This window comes from Bos javanicus, unplaced genomic scaffold (assembly GCF_032452875.1).
Source record: "Bos javanicus breed banteng unplaced genomic scaffold, ARS-OSU_banteng_1.0 tig00001600_1, whole genome shotgun sequence".
In the NCBI taxonomy this organism is placed as follows: Eukaryota; Metazoa; Chordata; class Mammalia; order Artiodactyla; family Bovidae; genus Bos; species Bos javanicus.
Window position 1 is genome coordinate 811,671 of NW_026893620.1, and position 17,870 is coordinate 829,540.

General features: G+C 39.6%; 1 protein-coding gene across 1 annotated transcript in view; it reads right to left on the reverse strand.

The window, feature by feature from the left end:
* Positions 1-17,870, reverse strand: part of LOC133243938 (ATP-binding cassette sub-family C member 4-like) — a 230,057-nt gene that overhangs the window by 74,348 nt on the left and 137,839 nt on the right. The window contains 2 exon segments of the mRNA XM_061410646.1: positions 15,730-15,921; positions 17,109-17,209. Of these exon segments, the coding sequence (XP_061266630.1) occupies positions 15,730-15,921; positions 17,109-17,209 (293 nt within the window).

Sequence of the window (17,870 nt, forward strand, 5' to 3'; positions counted from 1 at the left end):
ATCAGCTGATGATTTTATGGGGATTTCCTTGTATGTTATTTATCATTTTTCCCTTGTTGCTTTTAATATTTTATCTCTATCTTTAATTTTTGTCAGTTTGATTCACTATGTATCTTGGGTGTTCCTTCTTGGGTTTATCCTGCCTGGGACTCTGCACTTCTAGGACTTTGTTGACTATTTCCTTTCCATTGTTAGAGAAGTTTTCAGCTATTATTTCTTCAAACTGGGTTTTGGTCTGGTGGGCAGGGCCATGCTCAGTCAACCTGTAATCCAATTATCCACTGATGGGCAGGGTTGGGCTTCCTCCCTGCTCCTTGTTTAGTCTGAGGCAACCAATCCTGTACTCCATAAGGACTTATGCCAAGGAACTCCTTCCAGGACTGCTGTTGCCAGTGCTCCCATCTCCATGGCAAACAATTGCCCACCCATACCTCCACAGGAAACCCTCCAACACTAGCAGGTAGGTCTGGTTCAGCCTGCTTTGGGGTTACTATTTCTTTTCCCTGGATCTTGATGCACACGAGATTTTGTTTGTGCCCCCCAAGAGTGGAGTCTCTGTTTCCCTAGTCCTGTGTAAGTCCCACAGGTCCCACTGGTGTTTGAAGACTGATTCTCTGGGGATTTCCAGTCCCTCTGCTAGATCCCCAGGCTGGCAAGTCTGACATGAGGCTCAGAACCTTCACAACAGTGGGGGAACTTCTTTGGTATTATTGTTCTCCAGATTGTGTATTGCCCACCCAGCAGATATGGTATTTGATTTTATCATGTTTACACCCCTCCTACCATCTTTTTGCAGCTTCTTCTTTGACTTTGGACATTGGTTATCTTGTTTTGGTGGGTTCCAGCATCCTCCTGCCAGTGGTTGTTCAACAGCTAGTTGAGATTTTGGTGTTCTTGCAGGAGATGAGCATACACCCTTCTACTCCACTATCCTGAACCAGACAAGATGTTGATACATTTTCTTTCTTGTGTGTGTGTGTTATTTCTATTATTTTTTTCTTTATTTCTGTGTATGTGTTTTTAAAGATGTAAGTTCATATATTTAAACAAAATAAGTTTAATATGAGTATATTGTTATAATCTGTTTTCATTTAGTATTTCATAAAAATATTTATTTAATGGGTACATAATATTACAGTGTATTTTATCATTTATTTAGCAAATCTCATATTGGTGGATATTCAGTCTCTATATTTTATTACATATTATATATTATATCATATATAATATATATTATTATAAATAACTTTATTATCCTTGAAGCTAAATCTTTGGAAACAACCTTCTTTCCTTAAGATAAATTCTTGGATGTGAAACTGCTGAGAATCAGGTATGAACATTTTCAGAAGACGCTGTTAAGTACTGCCAACCTACCCTCCAGAAATATAGTATCATTTTCTATTCTCATCCATTTTCCTGCACATTCACAAACCACATAATTTTGTTTTGATTGACATCAGTTTGATTCCAAAAATGGGAATCAGCTTCCTAGGCACAACAGCTCCTGGCTCCCTGCCCACCACATCTGTCCGCTCAGGTCCACATGCATTCACTTCTCAGATTAAACTACCGAAGGACATCTCTGTGCCTGGCACTCCACCTCAGGAAGTCTCTTCTACAAACCTGTCCCCACTAACTTCTCCATTCTTCCTCTCCATGAATCAGCTTCCTTGGGGTCACTAGGTAGTTATGAGGGTTGAATGTGAAAATGTGTGCTAAACACCTGGTAGTTCATTTCTCTAAATGCTTTGAGGTGCCTAATTCTTCATTCACTGAATCATGGCACAGGGCCTTTGTTTATGCTGATCTCACCTCCCCAAATGTCTTTTGCATACATTTCTACCTGCTGAAACCCTATCCAAAGGTCACTAAGTGTCTCACATGCCTAATTCCTCAGAAATGCTCTCCCCTGTCCCTCCACATGGCCTTCTCCCAACCCTAACAGATGCTATATCATCTTTTTCTAAATTTCTATACAAATTGTGGCCACCTTCTATTTTATAAGCACTTCCCCAGTGGCTCAGCAGTAAAGAATCTGCCTGCAATGCGGGAGATGCTGGAGATGTTGATTCAATACCTGAGTTGGGAAGATCCCCTGCAGTAGAGCATGGCAATCCACTCCAGTATTCTTGCCTGGAGAATCCCATGGACAGAGGAGCCTTGCAGGCTACAATCCATAGATTGTACAGAGTCAGACACAACTGAAGCAACTTAGCACAAGCTATAAAGCTAATATAGCCATTTACTCATTTCTTCAACTGGACTATATATGTTGACAGCAGGATATTTACTGGATTTACCTTTATATTATTTGGATTATCTGTGATGTTCTGTGCAAAAGAGGCATTCCATAGAGATCTGAGGTTTTTAACTGAAGCTGGAGAAATTTATGTAAAATTGATTACCATATTATTTAGGTATATGATAAGCTAGAAAGAGATACACACATAGCAGTTAAATCCTCTAGCCATAAATACACCTGAAAAGGCCAACCTCTCATTTTCACGGAAGAAACAATTTATACAGTATAAGTGATGAAGGTCATTTTATAGCTCATGAAAACGAAAAGTATCTGTGTTTAAGCATTTACTGTGGGCTGGCCTATATTCCAGGTGCTTTACATGTCTTATCTTGTTTAATTTGTATTAATCTGTGTGTTTGTAAAGTTGCTCATTTTTGTGTCTGACTCTGAAACCCCATGGACTGTAGCCTGCCAGGCTTCTCTCTCTGTGGGATTTTCCAGGCAATAATAGTGGAGTGGGAAGCCATTTCCTTCTCCAGGAGATCTTCCTGACCCAGGAATTGAACTCACATCTTCTAAGTCCCCCGCATTGGCAGGCAGGTTCTTTACCACTGCACCACCTGGGAAGCCCTAATTTATATTAATACAACAACCCTAACGGTTTGGTCCTATCACTTTCACTTTGCAAAAGTAAAGACTGAGGCTTTTAAGATTAGTCTGTCTGAAACAACAGAGCTCATAAGTCACAAGACAGGACTCAAACCCATGTGCACTGGCCTCTTTTCCACCTGCTGGTTTCCTTCTTATCTCCTGGATATCCTGGCACCTTATCATAGCCCTCTGGGTAGCTAGAACAGAGAAAGTGGGGAGAGGTGTACCTGTAGTTAAAGGAGAAGGCCTACCATATAGATCCTATGGCCAGAGAGGTAAAGCATGACAATGGACACGTGTGTGTATAACGTGGTGGGTGTGTCAAAAAGGATGACATCTCTAAGCAGAGAGGGTACCCGTGGTCAGGTGGGCTGGCTGTCAGCAGGAAGAATCGGCACCCACAGCTGGGCTGGGAGAGAAACCTGCTGTTAAATGGGGCTCGTGGTCCCTGGGCAACAGGCCAAAGAGACCTTGTGCCCTGCTCAGGGCAGCAAGACATTTTTGATCCCATCAGGTAAAGAAAGAGCTGCACATACGCTGCTGCATGGGGTTGCCTCTGACTTCAGGTCCAGGCAGGACTGAATCTGTGGGAAATCCCTCCAGTCCCTACAGGAGGCTGGTGGTGGGGAAGGCGGGAGCAGGATGAAAACTGCCTGTGATAAAAACAGACTCCACTAGAAAGGTACAAATAAATGCAATGGAATCACATAGAGTTGAATTATAATGTAAAAGTGCAATTTGTAGAACATAAAAGCAAATAAATCTGTAGGGTAAGTGGCACAGAACTTTCTATAGCCTCATGCTCAGTTACAACATGGGTTTGGTTGATTAACGAGCTCAATTTCAAACTGTCAAAGGACACTTCATGGAAATCATGGATTATCAGTCATGAAAAACTGTCTGTGGGATAGAAAGGGCTTTACTGGGAGTTTCCTGTTCAAATGTGATGCTGAGTCAAGAGGTCTGGGTGGACCTGAGACTACATTTCTAAGAAGCTCCCAGGTGATGTAGGTGCTGCTGGCCCTGGAAACACAGTCTGAGTCTCAGGAAATTAGAAACCTGGGAGGGGAAGTGGGACAATCTGGAAGTAAGGACAGGGGTTATTGAAAAAATATTAGGTAAAAAATGAGAAAATGTAGGATAGTAATAATTTTCACATTATAACAAGGTCTAGTAAGCATCTGTAAAAATGTATTATCCGAGTAATAGCTTTGAGCAATAAAAAGAATAAATAAATAACAAACCAATCTACCTCTAGAGCTGGAAAATGTTTTACAATGGCCCAGAAAGTACCCTCAAAAATGATCAAATCAATCACAAAATCACCTAAACGAAAAACTTTTAGCCCATGTTAAGAATCTACCTGGAAGATGGCGGAGGAGTAGGACGGGGAGAACACTTTCTCCCCCACAAATTCATCAAAAGAGCATTTAAACGTCGAGTAAATTCCACAAAACAACTTCTGAATGCCGGCAGAGGACATCAGGCACCCAGAAAAGCAATCCAACTCTTCGAAAGGAGGTAGGAAAAAATATTAAAAACAAAAAAAAAGAGACAAAAGAGGGAGGGACGGAGTTCCGTCCCGGGAAGGGAATCTTAAAAAGAGAGAAGTTTCCAAACATCAGGAAACCTTCTCACTGCCCAATCTGTGCCGAGCTTTGGAAGCACAGAGGGCAACATAACAGGGAGAAAAAATAAATAAACAATTTAAAACTCGCAGATTGCGAGCCCTACGGTAACTCCCCCAGCAGAGAAGCAGCACAGACGCCTGCATCCGCCATTAGCAAACCGGGGCTGGGCAGGGAGGCGCGGCGTGGGCTGCATCGCTGAGAGTAAGAATCTGGCCTGAATACCCTGAGCGCTATCTGAGCGAAATAATTTGGGCTAGCAAACCAGACTGTGGGATACCTACCACGCGAAAAGCCAGCCCTAACCTAAGACCTCCAGGCCCGCGCACGGAACAAAGGACTGAACAGAGATAGCCGGCTGCAGACCTTCCCCCTCCGGTGACAGGCAGCCAGAGCCGGAAGGGGGCAATCGCAGCCCCAGAGAGACATTATCTATAAAATTGTAAGCAGGCTTCTTTGCTAACTAAAACTTCTTGGGGGTCTGGACGGTCAGCATCTGCCTGAGAAGGTGCGCCGGTTTTACATCCAGATAACCGAGTGGCGGGGAGGCGATAAGTCGCAGCATTGGCGCTCGCCTGAGAAGAGCAAATTGGCGCTCGGACTTGGGAAGAGCACAAAACGCAGGCCCAACTGAGTCTGCGCCTCTGAGGACTACCCGAGTGCCTGAACCTGAGCGGCTTGGACCTGGGAGGTGCATGCAGCCCAGAGCCAGCCTCGGATTGTTCCCGGCGGAACAACCTAGAGTCGGAGCAGTGTGGACAGGGAGGCTACACGCGCCGTGAGCGGGGGCAGACCCAGGGTGGCTGAGGCACTGCAAGCCCACGCCAGTGTTATTTGTTTGCAGCATCCCACCCACCCACCCCACAGCGCGACTGAACAAGTAAGCCTAAAAAAAAAAAAAAAAAAAAGTGTCCTCCACCGTGCCCTTTGAGTCAGGGCGGAAACCAGATACTGAAGAGACTAGCAAACAGAAGAAGATATAACAGAGGGAAACGCCTTGGAAGCTACAGGCAATAGATCAAAACCCTGTGGTTACTACGGACTACATAGGAAGGGGCCTATAGATCTTGAGAAATATAAATCTGACCAAGGAACTAGCCAAAAATGAACTGAACCCACAACACCCACAAAAAAAAAAAAACACAAAAAAGTCCTAGATATATTTTTATTATTTTTACGATCATTCTTTCTTTTTTTTTTTTAATTAAAAAAAAAAAAAATTTTAAGCCCTCTATTGTTCCTTTAATTTTCACTTTTATAACCTATTACTTTGCAAAAAAAAAAAAAAAAAAGACCCTATTTTTTTCTTCTTCAGCAAACTTCATATATATATATTTTATAATTTTTTGACCTTGTTTTTTTTGTTTGTTTGTTTTTGTTTTTTTCTTCTTTTCTTTAACATTGTATTTTTGAAATTCCAAACTCTACTCTAGATTTTTAATTTTCGCTTTTTAGTATATGTTATCAATTTTGTACCTATAGTTTTTTTTTATATAATTTCTGTGACTTTTTTTTTTTTCTTCTTCTCTGTTTCTTTCTCTTCTTCTTTTATATAACATTGTATATCTGAAATTCCAAACTTTACTCTAGATTTTTAATTTATGCTTTTTAGTATTTGATATCAATTTTGTACCTGTATTTTCTTTATAATTTTTGTGACATTGTTCGTATTTGTTTGTTTGTTTTCTCTCTTTATTTTTCTTCTTCTTCTTTTTTTTTTTTTTTAACATTGTATTTTTGAAATTCCAAACTCTACTCTAGATTTTTAATTTTTGCTTTCTGGTATTAGTTATCAATTTTGTACCTGTACTTTCTTTATAATTTTCGCGACCTTGTTTGTTTTTGTTTGTTTGTTTTTTCTCTCTTTCTTTTCCTTCTTCTTTTCTTTAACATCGTATTTTTGAAATTCCAAACTCTACTCTAGATTTTTAATTTTCGCTTTCTGGTATTAGTTATTAATTTTGTACCTGTACTTTCTTTATAATTTTCGCGACCTTGTTTGTTTTTGTTTGTTTGTTTTTTCTCTCTTTCTTTTCCTTCTTCTTTTCTTTAACATCGTATTTTTGAAATTCCAAACTCTACTCTAGATTTTTAATTTTTGCTTTTATGTATTTGTTACCAATTTTGTACCTTTAAGGACCCAATCTTCAGGACCCATTTTTCACTAGGGAGTGAGATTACTGGCTTGACTGCTCTCTCTCCCTTTGGACCCTCCTTTTTCTCCACCAGGTCGCCTGTGTCTCCTCCCTAACCCCTCTCTACTCTACCCAACTCTGTGAATTTCTGTGTGTTCCAGACGGTGGAGAACACTTAGGGAACTGATTACTGGCTGGATCTGTCTCCCTCCTTTTCATTCCCCCCTTTTATCCTTCTGGCCACCTCTGTTACCTTCCTCCTTCTTCTCTTCTCCATGTAACCCTGTGAACCTCTCTGACTGACCCTCACTGTAGAGAAACTTATCATCTTTAATGTACATGTTTTATCAATGGTGCTGTATAGAAGGAGAAGTTTTGAAACTACTGTAAAAATAAGACCGATAATCGGAAGCAGGAGACTTAAGTCCAAACCCTGACTCCAGGGAACTCCTGACTCCAAGGAACATTCATTCACAGGAGCTCATCAAATGCCTCCATACCGACACTGGTTCCAGGGCAAGACATACCAAGCAAATTCTCCAGCAACAAAGGAACACAGCCCTGAGCTTCAAGATACAGGCTGCCCAAAGTCACCCCAAAACTATAGACATCTCATAACTCATTACTGGACATTTCATTGCACTCCAGAGAGAAGAAATACAGCTCCACCCACCAGAACACCGACACAAGCTTCCCTAACCAGGAAACCTTGACAAGCCACCTGTACAAACCCACACACAGTGAGGAAACGCCATAATAAAGAGAACTCCACAAACTGCCAGAATACAGAAAGGACACCCCAAACTCAGCAATTTAAACAAGATGAAGAGACAGAGGAATACTCAGCAGATAAAGGAACAGGATAAATGCCCACCAAACCAAACAAAAGAGGAAGAGATAGGGAATCTACCTGATAAAGAATTCCGAATAATGATAGTGAAATTGATCCAAAATCTTGAAACTAAAATGGAATCACAGATAAATAGCCTGGAGACAAGGATTGAGAAGATGCAAGAAAGGTTTAACAAGGACCTAGAAGAAATAAAAAAGAGTCAATATATAATGAATAATGCAATAAGTGAAATTAAAAACACTCTGGAGGCAACAAATAGTAGAATAACAGAGGCAGAAGACAGGATTAGTGAATTAGAAGATAGAATGGTAGAAATAAATGAATCAGAGAGGATAAAAGAGAAACGAATTAAAAGAAATGAGGACAATCTCAGAGACCTCCAGGACAATATTAAACGCTACAACATTCGAATCATAGGGGTTCCAGAAGAAGAAGACAAAAAGAAAGACCATGAGAAAATACTTGAGGAGATAATAGTGGAAAACTTCCCTAAAATGGGGAAGGAAATAATCACCCAAGTCCAAGAAACCCAGAGAGTACCAAACAGGATAAACCCAAGGAGAAACACCCCAAGACACATATTAATCAAATTAACAAAGATCAAACACAAAGAACAAATATTAAAAGCAGCAAGGGAAAAACAACAAATAACACACAAGGGAATTCCCATAAGGATGACAGCTGATCTTTCAATAGAAACTCTTCAAGCCAGGAGGGAATGGCAAGACATACTTAAAATGATGAAAGAAAATAACCTACAGCCCAGATTATTGTACCCAGCAAGGATCTCATTCAAGTATGAAGGAGAAATCAAAAGCTTTTCAGACAAGCAAAAGCTGAGAGAATTCTGCACCACCAAACCAGCTCTCCAACAAATACTAAAGGATATTCTCTAGACAGGAAACACAAAAACGGTGTATAAACTCGAACCCAAAACAATAAAGTAAATGGCAACGGGAACATACTTATCAGTAATTACCTTAAATGTAAATGGGTTGAATGCCCCAACCAAAAGACAAAGACTGGCTGAATGGATACAAAAACAAGACCCCTACATATGTTGTCTACAAGAGACCCACCTCAAAACAGGGGACACATACAGACTGAAAGTGAAGGGCTGGAAAAAGATTTTCCATGCAAATAGGGACCAAAAGAAAGCAGGAGTAGCAATACTCATATCAGATAAAATAGACTTTAAAACAAAGGCTGTGAAAAGAGACAAAGACGGTCACTACATAATGATCAAAGGATCAATCCAAGAAGAAGATATAACAATTATAAATATATATGCACCCAACACGGGAGCACCACAGTACGTAAGACAAATGCTAACAAGTATGAAAGGAAAAATTAACAATAACACAATAATAGTGGGAGACTTTAATACCCCACTTACACCTATGGATAGATCAACTAAACAGAAAATTAACAAGGAAACACAAACTTTAAACGATACAATAGACCAGTTAGACCTAATTGATATCTATAGGACATTTCATCCCAAAACAATGGATTTCACCTTTTTCTCAAGCACACATGGAACCTTCTCCAGGATAGATCACATCCTGGGCCATAAAGCTAGCCTTGGTAAATTCAAAAAGATAGAAATCATTCCAAGCATTTTTTCTGACCACAATGCAGTAAGATTAGATCTCAATTACAGGAGAAAAACTATTAAAAATTCCAACATATGGAGGCTGAACAACACACTGCTGAATAACCAACAAATCACAGAAGAAATCAAAAAAGAAATCAAAATTTGCATAGAAACGAATGAAAATGAAAACACAACAACCCAAAACCTGTGGGACACGGTAAAAGCAGTCCTAAGGGGAAAGTTCATAGCAATACAGGCACACCTCAAGAAACAAGAAAAAAGTCAAATAAATAACCTAACTCTACACCTAAAGCAACTAGAAAAGGAAGAAATGAAGAACCCCAGGTTTAGTAGAAGGAAAGAAATCTTAAAAATTAGAGCAGAAATAAATGCAAAAGAAACAAAAGAGACCATAGCAAAAATCAACAAAACCAAAAGCTGGTTCTTTGAAAGGATAAATAAAATTGACAAACCATTAGCCAGACTCATCAAGAAACAGAGGGAGAAAAATCAAATCAACAAAATTAGAAACGAAAATGGAGAGATCACAACAGACAACACAGAAATACAAAGGATCATAAGAGACTACTATCAACAATTATATGCCAATAAAATGGACAACGTGGAAGAAATGGACAAATTCTTAGAAAAGTACAACTTTCCAAAACTGGACCAGGAAGAAATAGAAAATCTTAACAGACCCATCACAAGCATGGAAATTGAAACTGTAATCAAAAATCTTCCAGCAAACAAAAGCCCCGGTCCAGACGGCTTCACAGCTGAATTCTACCAAAAATTTAGAGAAGAGCTAACACCTATCCTGCTCAAACTCTTCCAGAAAATTGCAGAGGAAGGTAAACTTCCAAACTCATTCTATGAGGCCACCATCACCCTAATACCAAAACCTGACAAAGATCCCACAAAAAAAGAAAACTACAGGCCAATATCACTGATGAACATAGATGCAAAAATCCTTAACAAAATTCTAGCAATCAGAATCCAACAACACATTAAAAAGATCATACACCATGATCAAGTGGGCTTTATCCCAGGGATGCAAGGATTCTTCAATATCCGCAAATCAATCAATGTAATACACCACATTAACAAATTGAAAAATAAAAACCATATGATTATCTCAATAGATGCAGAGAAAGCCTTTGACAAAATTCAACATCCATTTATGATAAAAACTCTCCAGAAAGCAGGAATAGAAGGAACATACCTCAACATAATAAAAGCTATATATGACAAACCCACAGCAAACATTATCCTCAATGGTGAAAAATTGAAAGCATTTCCTCTAAAGTCAGGAACAAGACAAGGGTGCCCACTTTCACCATTACTATTCAACATAGTTTTGGAAGTTTTGGCCACAGCAATCAGAGCAGAAAAAGAAATAAAAGGAATCCAAATTGGAAAAGAAGAAGTAAAACTCTCACTATTTGCAGATGACATGATCCTCTACATAGAAAACCCTAAAGAGTCCACCAGAAAATTACTAGAAATAATCAATGACTACAGTAAAGTTGCAGGATATAAAATCAACACACAGAAATCCCTTGCATTCCTATACACTAATAATGAGAAAACAGAAAGAGAAATTAAGGAAACAATTCCATTCACCATTGCAACAGAAAGAATAAAATACTTAGGAATATATCTACCTAAAGAAACTAAAGACCTATATATAGAAAACTATAAAACACTGGTGAAAGAAATCAAAGAGGACACTAATAGATGGAGAAATATACCATGTTCATGGATTGGAAGAATCAATATAGTGAAAATGAGGATACTACCCAAAGCAATTTATAGATTCAACGCAATCCCTATCAAGCTACCAACAGTATTCTTCACAGAGCTAGAACAAATAATTTCACAATTTGTATGGAAATACAAAAAACCTCGAATAGCCAAAGCGATCTTGAGAAAGAAGAATGGAACTGGAGGAATCAACCTACCTGACTTCAGGCTCTACTACAAAGCCACAGTTATCAAGACAGTATGGTACTGGCACAAAGACAGAAATATTGATCAATGGAACAAAATAGAAAGCCCAGAGATAAATCCACGCACATATGGACACCTTATCTTCGACAAAGGAGGCAAGAATATACAATGGATTAAAGACAATCTCTTTAACAAGTGGTGCTGGGAAATCTGGTCAACCACTTGTAAAAGAATGAAACTGGACCACTTTCTAACACCATACACAAAAATAAACTCAAAATGGATTAAAGATCTAAACGTAAGACCAGAAACTATAAAACTCCTAGAGGAGAACATAGGCAAAACACTCTCTGACATAAATCACAGCAGGATCCTCTATGACCCACCTCCCAGAATATTGGAAATAAAAGCAAAAATAAACAAATGGGACCTAATTAACCTTAAAAGCTTCTGCACATCAAAGGAAACTATTAGCAAGGTGAAAAGACAGCCTTCAGAATGGGAGAAAATAATAGCAAATGAAGCAACCGACAAACAACTAATCTCAAAAATATACAAGCAACTCCTACAGCTCAACTCCATAAAAATAAACGACCCAATCAAAAAATGGGCCAAAGAACTAAATAGACATTTCTCCAAAAAAGACATACAGATGGCTAACAAACACATGAAAAGATGCTCAACATCACTCATTATCAGAGAAATGCAAATCAAAACCACTATGAGGTACCATTTCACACCAGTCAGAATGGCTGCAATCCAAAAGTCTACAAATAATAAATGCTGGAGAGGGTGTGGAGAAAAGGGAACCCTCTTACACTGTTGGTGGGAATGCAAACTAGTACAGCCACTATGGAGAACAGTGTGGAGATTCCTTAAAAAACTGGAAATAGAACTGCCTTATGATCCAGCAACCCCACTGCTGGGCATACACACTGAGGAAACCAGAAGGGAAAGAGACACGTGTACCCCAATGTTCATCGCAGCACTGTTTATAATAGCCAGGACATGGAAGCAACCTAGATGTCCATCAGCAGATGAATGGATAAGAAAGCTGTGGTACATATACACAATGGAGTATTACTCAGCCATTAAAAAGAATACATTTGAATCAGTTCTAATGAGGTGGATGAAACTGGAGCCTATTATACAGAGTGAAGTAAGCCAGAAGGAAAAACATAAATACAGTATTCTAACACATATATATGGAATTTAGAAAGATGGTAACAATAACCCGGTGTACGAGACAGCAAAAGAGACACTGATGTATAGAACAGTCTTATGGACTCTGTGGGAGAGGGAGAGGGTGGGAAGATTTGGGAGAATGGCAATGAAACATGTAAAATATCATGTAGGAAACGAGTTGCCAGTCCAGGTTCGATGCATGATGCTGGATGCTTGGGGCTGGTGCACTGGGTAGGCCCAGAGGGATGGTATGGGGAGGGAGGAGGGAGGAGCGTTCGGGATGGGGAACACATGTATACCTGTGGCGGATTCATTTTGATATTTGGCAAAACTAATACAATTATGTAAAGTTTAAAAATAAAATAAAATTGGAAGAATAAAAAAAAAAAAAAAAGAATCTACCTGGAAAGCCTAGAGTGTTTTTTAATATCATTTTGGGTCTTTATTTTTACTTGCTGTTTATTTCATTAATTAGAAACATGCATGGTACCTACTACATTTTCCTGTTGACTCTTAACTTCTGAGAATCGGGACAGTAGAGGATATGATGGAAAGAGAATAGAACCCCACTTCTGCTGGGCTGGCTCATTGCCACGTCCTTCCCTGAAGCAGCCTCTCTCAATCAAATCCAACACCAAAGGGGTGTCCCAAAAGGGAGGCAGAAGAGGTCTGTTCTGGTTTAGTCTCTTCTTTAAGACTGCCCTGGTCTCAGCCAAGGGCCTCAAGTTGCGTGTGAAAGGAACATCACCAACAGACCTGGAGGCTGGCAGGTCCAGGTCACAAACCTCTCTGCCATCTCCCACTTGTATCTTTCTCTATTCCTTTGACTTTTCTTTCATTGAGTTTCATTGCTTTTATCCCAGGAGAGAAATACTGGGATGTACACAGGTGGAGTGAAATGGCTTCACTACTAGGCTGCCTGAGTATAATCTCCCAACACAGAAATTAAGCTAATGGTGATGCTGTGGTTGGACAATGACACATGTCAAAAGTCATGTTATTGCAATTATTAATTCAGTCTCCAGATTCAGTCTTCCCTCAAACATTTTAGAACCTCAGGTAACTCTATGATTTGAGGGTTTAAGATGATAGAATACAAATATGTTATGTTCCTAACATATACTGCAGAGTTTCTTAGATAATTCATATTTTTGGCTTTGTGGGAAATTTAAGATGAGTGCAAATTAACAGAAATAAATTTACAACCAAAAATATGGTAGAAACATTGCTGTTGTTGTTGTTCAGTTGTTAAGCAAACATCACCTACAGTGCTCTCAGGGACAAGACTGCATCAAAAGTGCAGTGAATGTTTCCCCAGCACAGGAGTCCTCACCTTTCCCCAGGTCGACAATAAAACTGGAAATAGATAAAAGGGAGCTTTTGCCCTGTGACTAACTGAAGCTGCTTCCTGGGTATCATTTGGGCACTAAATTAAATATTTATTCTCCCATGTCACAAGGGTTTCATTCATTAAATTATGGCTATAGTCCACTAGATGAGTCTGTAGTGGAGAGAGCAATTTTAAAGTATTTAACATGCTAGGTAATCAGTTGTTTATGGAATTATCATCTGTGTGTTGGTTACTGGCTGCTCACACCTGTGTGTTACTCACTCACCCAGCCAGAAGTCCCTTAGCACCCTCTATGTGCCCTGTAAAATGTCACTTTCTGGGGAACACATATGAAAATAAGATGATCCCTGAACTTAAGAAGCCTCAGGGTTCTGTGTGACACAGACCCAGATTTATAAGTCATGCCACAGGTGCTATCTTTTAACTGTGGTAAAATTCACATAACAAAATTGACCAACTTGACAATTTTTAAGTGTACAGTTTAGTGTTAGGCATAGTCACATTGTTGTGCAACCAATCTTCAGAACATTCTATGCTTCATAAAACTGAAATTCTATACTCATTAAACAGTAACTCCTCATTTCCCCTCCCCAGTTCCAGGTGACCACATTCTACTTTCTGTCTTTATGAATTTGATTACTCTAGGAACCTCATATAAGTGTAATCATACAGTATTTGTTGCTTTTATTTCTGGCTTATTTCATTTAACATAATGTCCTCATGGTTTATCTATAGGTTGGACTTTTCTTCCTTTTTAAAGCTGAACAATATTTCATTGTAAGGCTACACCACATTTGTTTATCCATTCATCTGTTGATGGAATTTGGATGCTTTCAAGTTTTGGCTACCATAATTAATTCTGTTGTGAACACAGATGTGCCATAAATGCTATCTTGAAAAGAATATATAAGATGCTGAAGAAGAATTGAAGGTCTCGCAGAGAAGATGCATTAGAATTAACTCAGAAAATGAAGACATTCATCAGCTAGATGATGGAGGGGACGGGTCTGTGAGGCAGAAGGGCTGTGTGTGCACACTGGAGGCTGGGAGAATGTGGTGCTTTGAGGGGAACCTACACACTACCTGAGTACAAAGAGGGTGTGTAAGTCAGGAGACATACTGGCTAGAGAGGTAGATGGGAGAAGAGCCTCCTACCACCTTGTCTGTTCTGGTTTAGTCTCTATAAGACTCTGCCCTGGTCTCAGCCAAGAGCCTCAAGCTGAGTATGAAAGGAATATCAATAGACCTGTAGCCTGGCAAGTCCAGGTCACAAGCCTCTCTTATGTCTCCCATGTGGATCTTTCCCTGTTCCTGTGGCTCTGCTTTCATTGACTCTGATCAAATTTCTGGACTTTGCCTTTAGCTGGGGCCTCTGGTTCCTTTGGAGAAGGCAATGGCACCCCACTCAAGTACTCTTGCCTGGAAAATCCCATGGACGGAGGAGCCTGGTAGGCTGCAGTCCATTGGGTCGCTAAGAGTCGGACACGACTGAGCGACTTCACTTTCACTTTCACTTTCTGGTTCCTTACACATGATTGAGTCATGATTCTGGGCCTGCTGGTATAGATTTGGGGTTGTGCTATGGTTCCAGCATCATCTTAACACAGACTGGTAAGTAGGGATAAGATCTGTGCTTCAGAAAGAAGCAGTCTGTGGGTGGGATGGGAAAGTGTGGGTTAGCAGAGAGCAAGTCTACAGAAAGAGTCAAGAGACAGAGGAGGAGGCTGCAACTGAAGGGCACCATGGGAGGAAGAGAAGATTTCAGAAGTACATAAAAGAAAAAATGGAAAGGAATGAGATATTGGTGACTTAGGGACAAGGAGCCAGGGCTGACTTCCAAGACCCTTCATGAATAATCAGGTGTCACATACAGTGTCCTGGATTAGGTAAAGTCCCAGTTCCAGAGCCCAGAGCCCATCAACCACCATGAGGGAACTCAAGACACAGGGAAAGAAAGCCCAGGATCCCCATTCTGTGATCAGTTTCCAAGAAAGATTCACCCACAACGTCACTGATCTAACCTGCATTCACAGAGGAAGAAAGAGTCCCCAGACACACTAACAAAGAATAACAGCAGCAGATACAGTGGTAAATCTTTAGCTGGATTTTAAAGAGGTAAACGGCTTAAACAAACCTTTTCTCCTGACTTAATGTCTGGTGACAGGTCCACAAGTACTGGAGGCCCATCTAAGCTGTATGCGAAGTTAATCCTCTGAAAGGTAATCCATCCATTATATGGCCAGCCTGGTGGTGCACGATACTCATATTCCCAGCGTGCTTCTTGCTTGAGGTTTGTATATTCAGTCACCCTTTCTACTGAAATCATCTGAAAGACATGATATCACATGAGTTAGGAACAGAGCATCTTACTTATAGATGCTCAGAAACTGTAAGTGAAATTTCTGCATTTGTATCTATATCTGCTTTTATAATTTTAAGGATGTCTCTGGTCTGCTGTTGCTGCTGCTGCTGCTAAGTCACTTCAGCCGTGTTCAACTCTGTGCCACCCCATAGATGGCAGCCCACCAGGCTCCCTCGTCCCTGGGATTCTCCAGGCAAGAACACTGGAGTGGGTTGCCATTTCTTTCTCCAATGCATGAAAGTGAAAAGTGAAAGTGAAGTCACTCAGTCACTGGTCTAAGCGACCCCAAAAGACAGAAGCAGGAGCTTGATGAAGCCTTTGATGATTTGCAGATTTATTGTCTTTTAACCCTTTCACTTACAGCGACTTCCTTAAACATGTTAAGATTTTACTGATCTACTTTTCACATATGAATCAAAAACAAGCGAATTTTGTCAAAGAAAAGAACACTTAAAGACCAAACAGCAATGTGTGGCTACAGAAGGGCCACCTGTGATAGACAAACATAACTGGATTGTCATCAAACCTCATTTAACATTGTACTCTATTAGGGGAATGAAATGGAAAATGTTTGTTTTTATTGTTTTTCTTCTTTTAGGAGAAGGTATAGATACTCAAAAGAGGAGACAATTTACATATTGACTAAGGCCTCCTAAACAACCATAACTCGATACCTCTGATAGCACATTCCAAGAGGAACACCAGCAAATTTAGATGTTCAACACATACAAGAATAAATGCTAAAATGGGGGGAGGGGAACGAGATCTGTTAACTAAACAAAAAACTCAAAATACTAAATTCTCCATTTACCAAGAATGAAGAGTTATCCATTAAGACACGAAAACAAACAAGCACCTAAGAAATTAGCTAATATCATCTTTAGGATTTCAGAACCTTCCTCCTACAGACATATTTATTACATGTGAAGTTGGCTTGTGATGAATGTAAAACCTGCTGCATACATGTCTGAGAAAAAGATATATTTTTAATTTTTAATTTTACATTAATTTTAAATAGATGGAGGAACATATAAAAAATTGTTATCTATGATATAAAAATAACAGTTTTAATACATTATATAAGAAGAGCTTTTATGCCATTTAATGGCAAGAAAACTTAAAAAGATAAAGAACATTAAGATAAACATCACCAGGTTCTCAACTTCAATGCTTTGCCTGATGCACCACTGGAACATCCCCATGAGTGTGAGGGCAAGAGACAGGACCAGGCCAACCTGCCCAGGAGTCAAATCTAAAAAAGGAAGAAGAAGGGGAATATAATCAATCCTGTTCTTAACCATGAGCCCAGCGCCTCTGTCAATTTACTAAAAAGACTCATTTATATATTTAAACCACTTGCATATAAAGATAATGTTACACATAGTTTTACTATTTGTTGATTGAAACCATAATACAGTGAAAAAAAACCCACTAGAATTTAAAAAGACTACAAAATGAGTTTATTAATCCTAACAGGATTGACATTCACTGGACAGTATTATATAGGTGAGAAATAATATTATTCAAATTTCCATCATTATGGTTTCAAGAACATTTATACAATTTCACTTTGTATATCCAAGGCAGCTGCAGTTGAAACTATGGGGCGGGGGGGGGAGTGGGGGCGGGGGGTGGGGGTGGGGAAGACAACTGGTTCTAACAGCCAGTGTTTTTAAATCTAAAATATTATTCTCATTGTCCCGTATTATAGATTTTGATTCAATGCTGTTACCATGGAATAGTTAGAGATGGTGAATTCATGGCATACATGCCAATACCTGCTCATCTGGTACCCACACAGCAGTGAGGACACTGTTCTTTCCTACAGAGAATCTTTCTCATCTCAGTGAACCAGGCACCTGCAACTAATCCAAGTAACCCTAAAACTAACTGGACAAAAGCTTAATGTAATA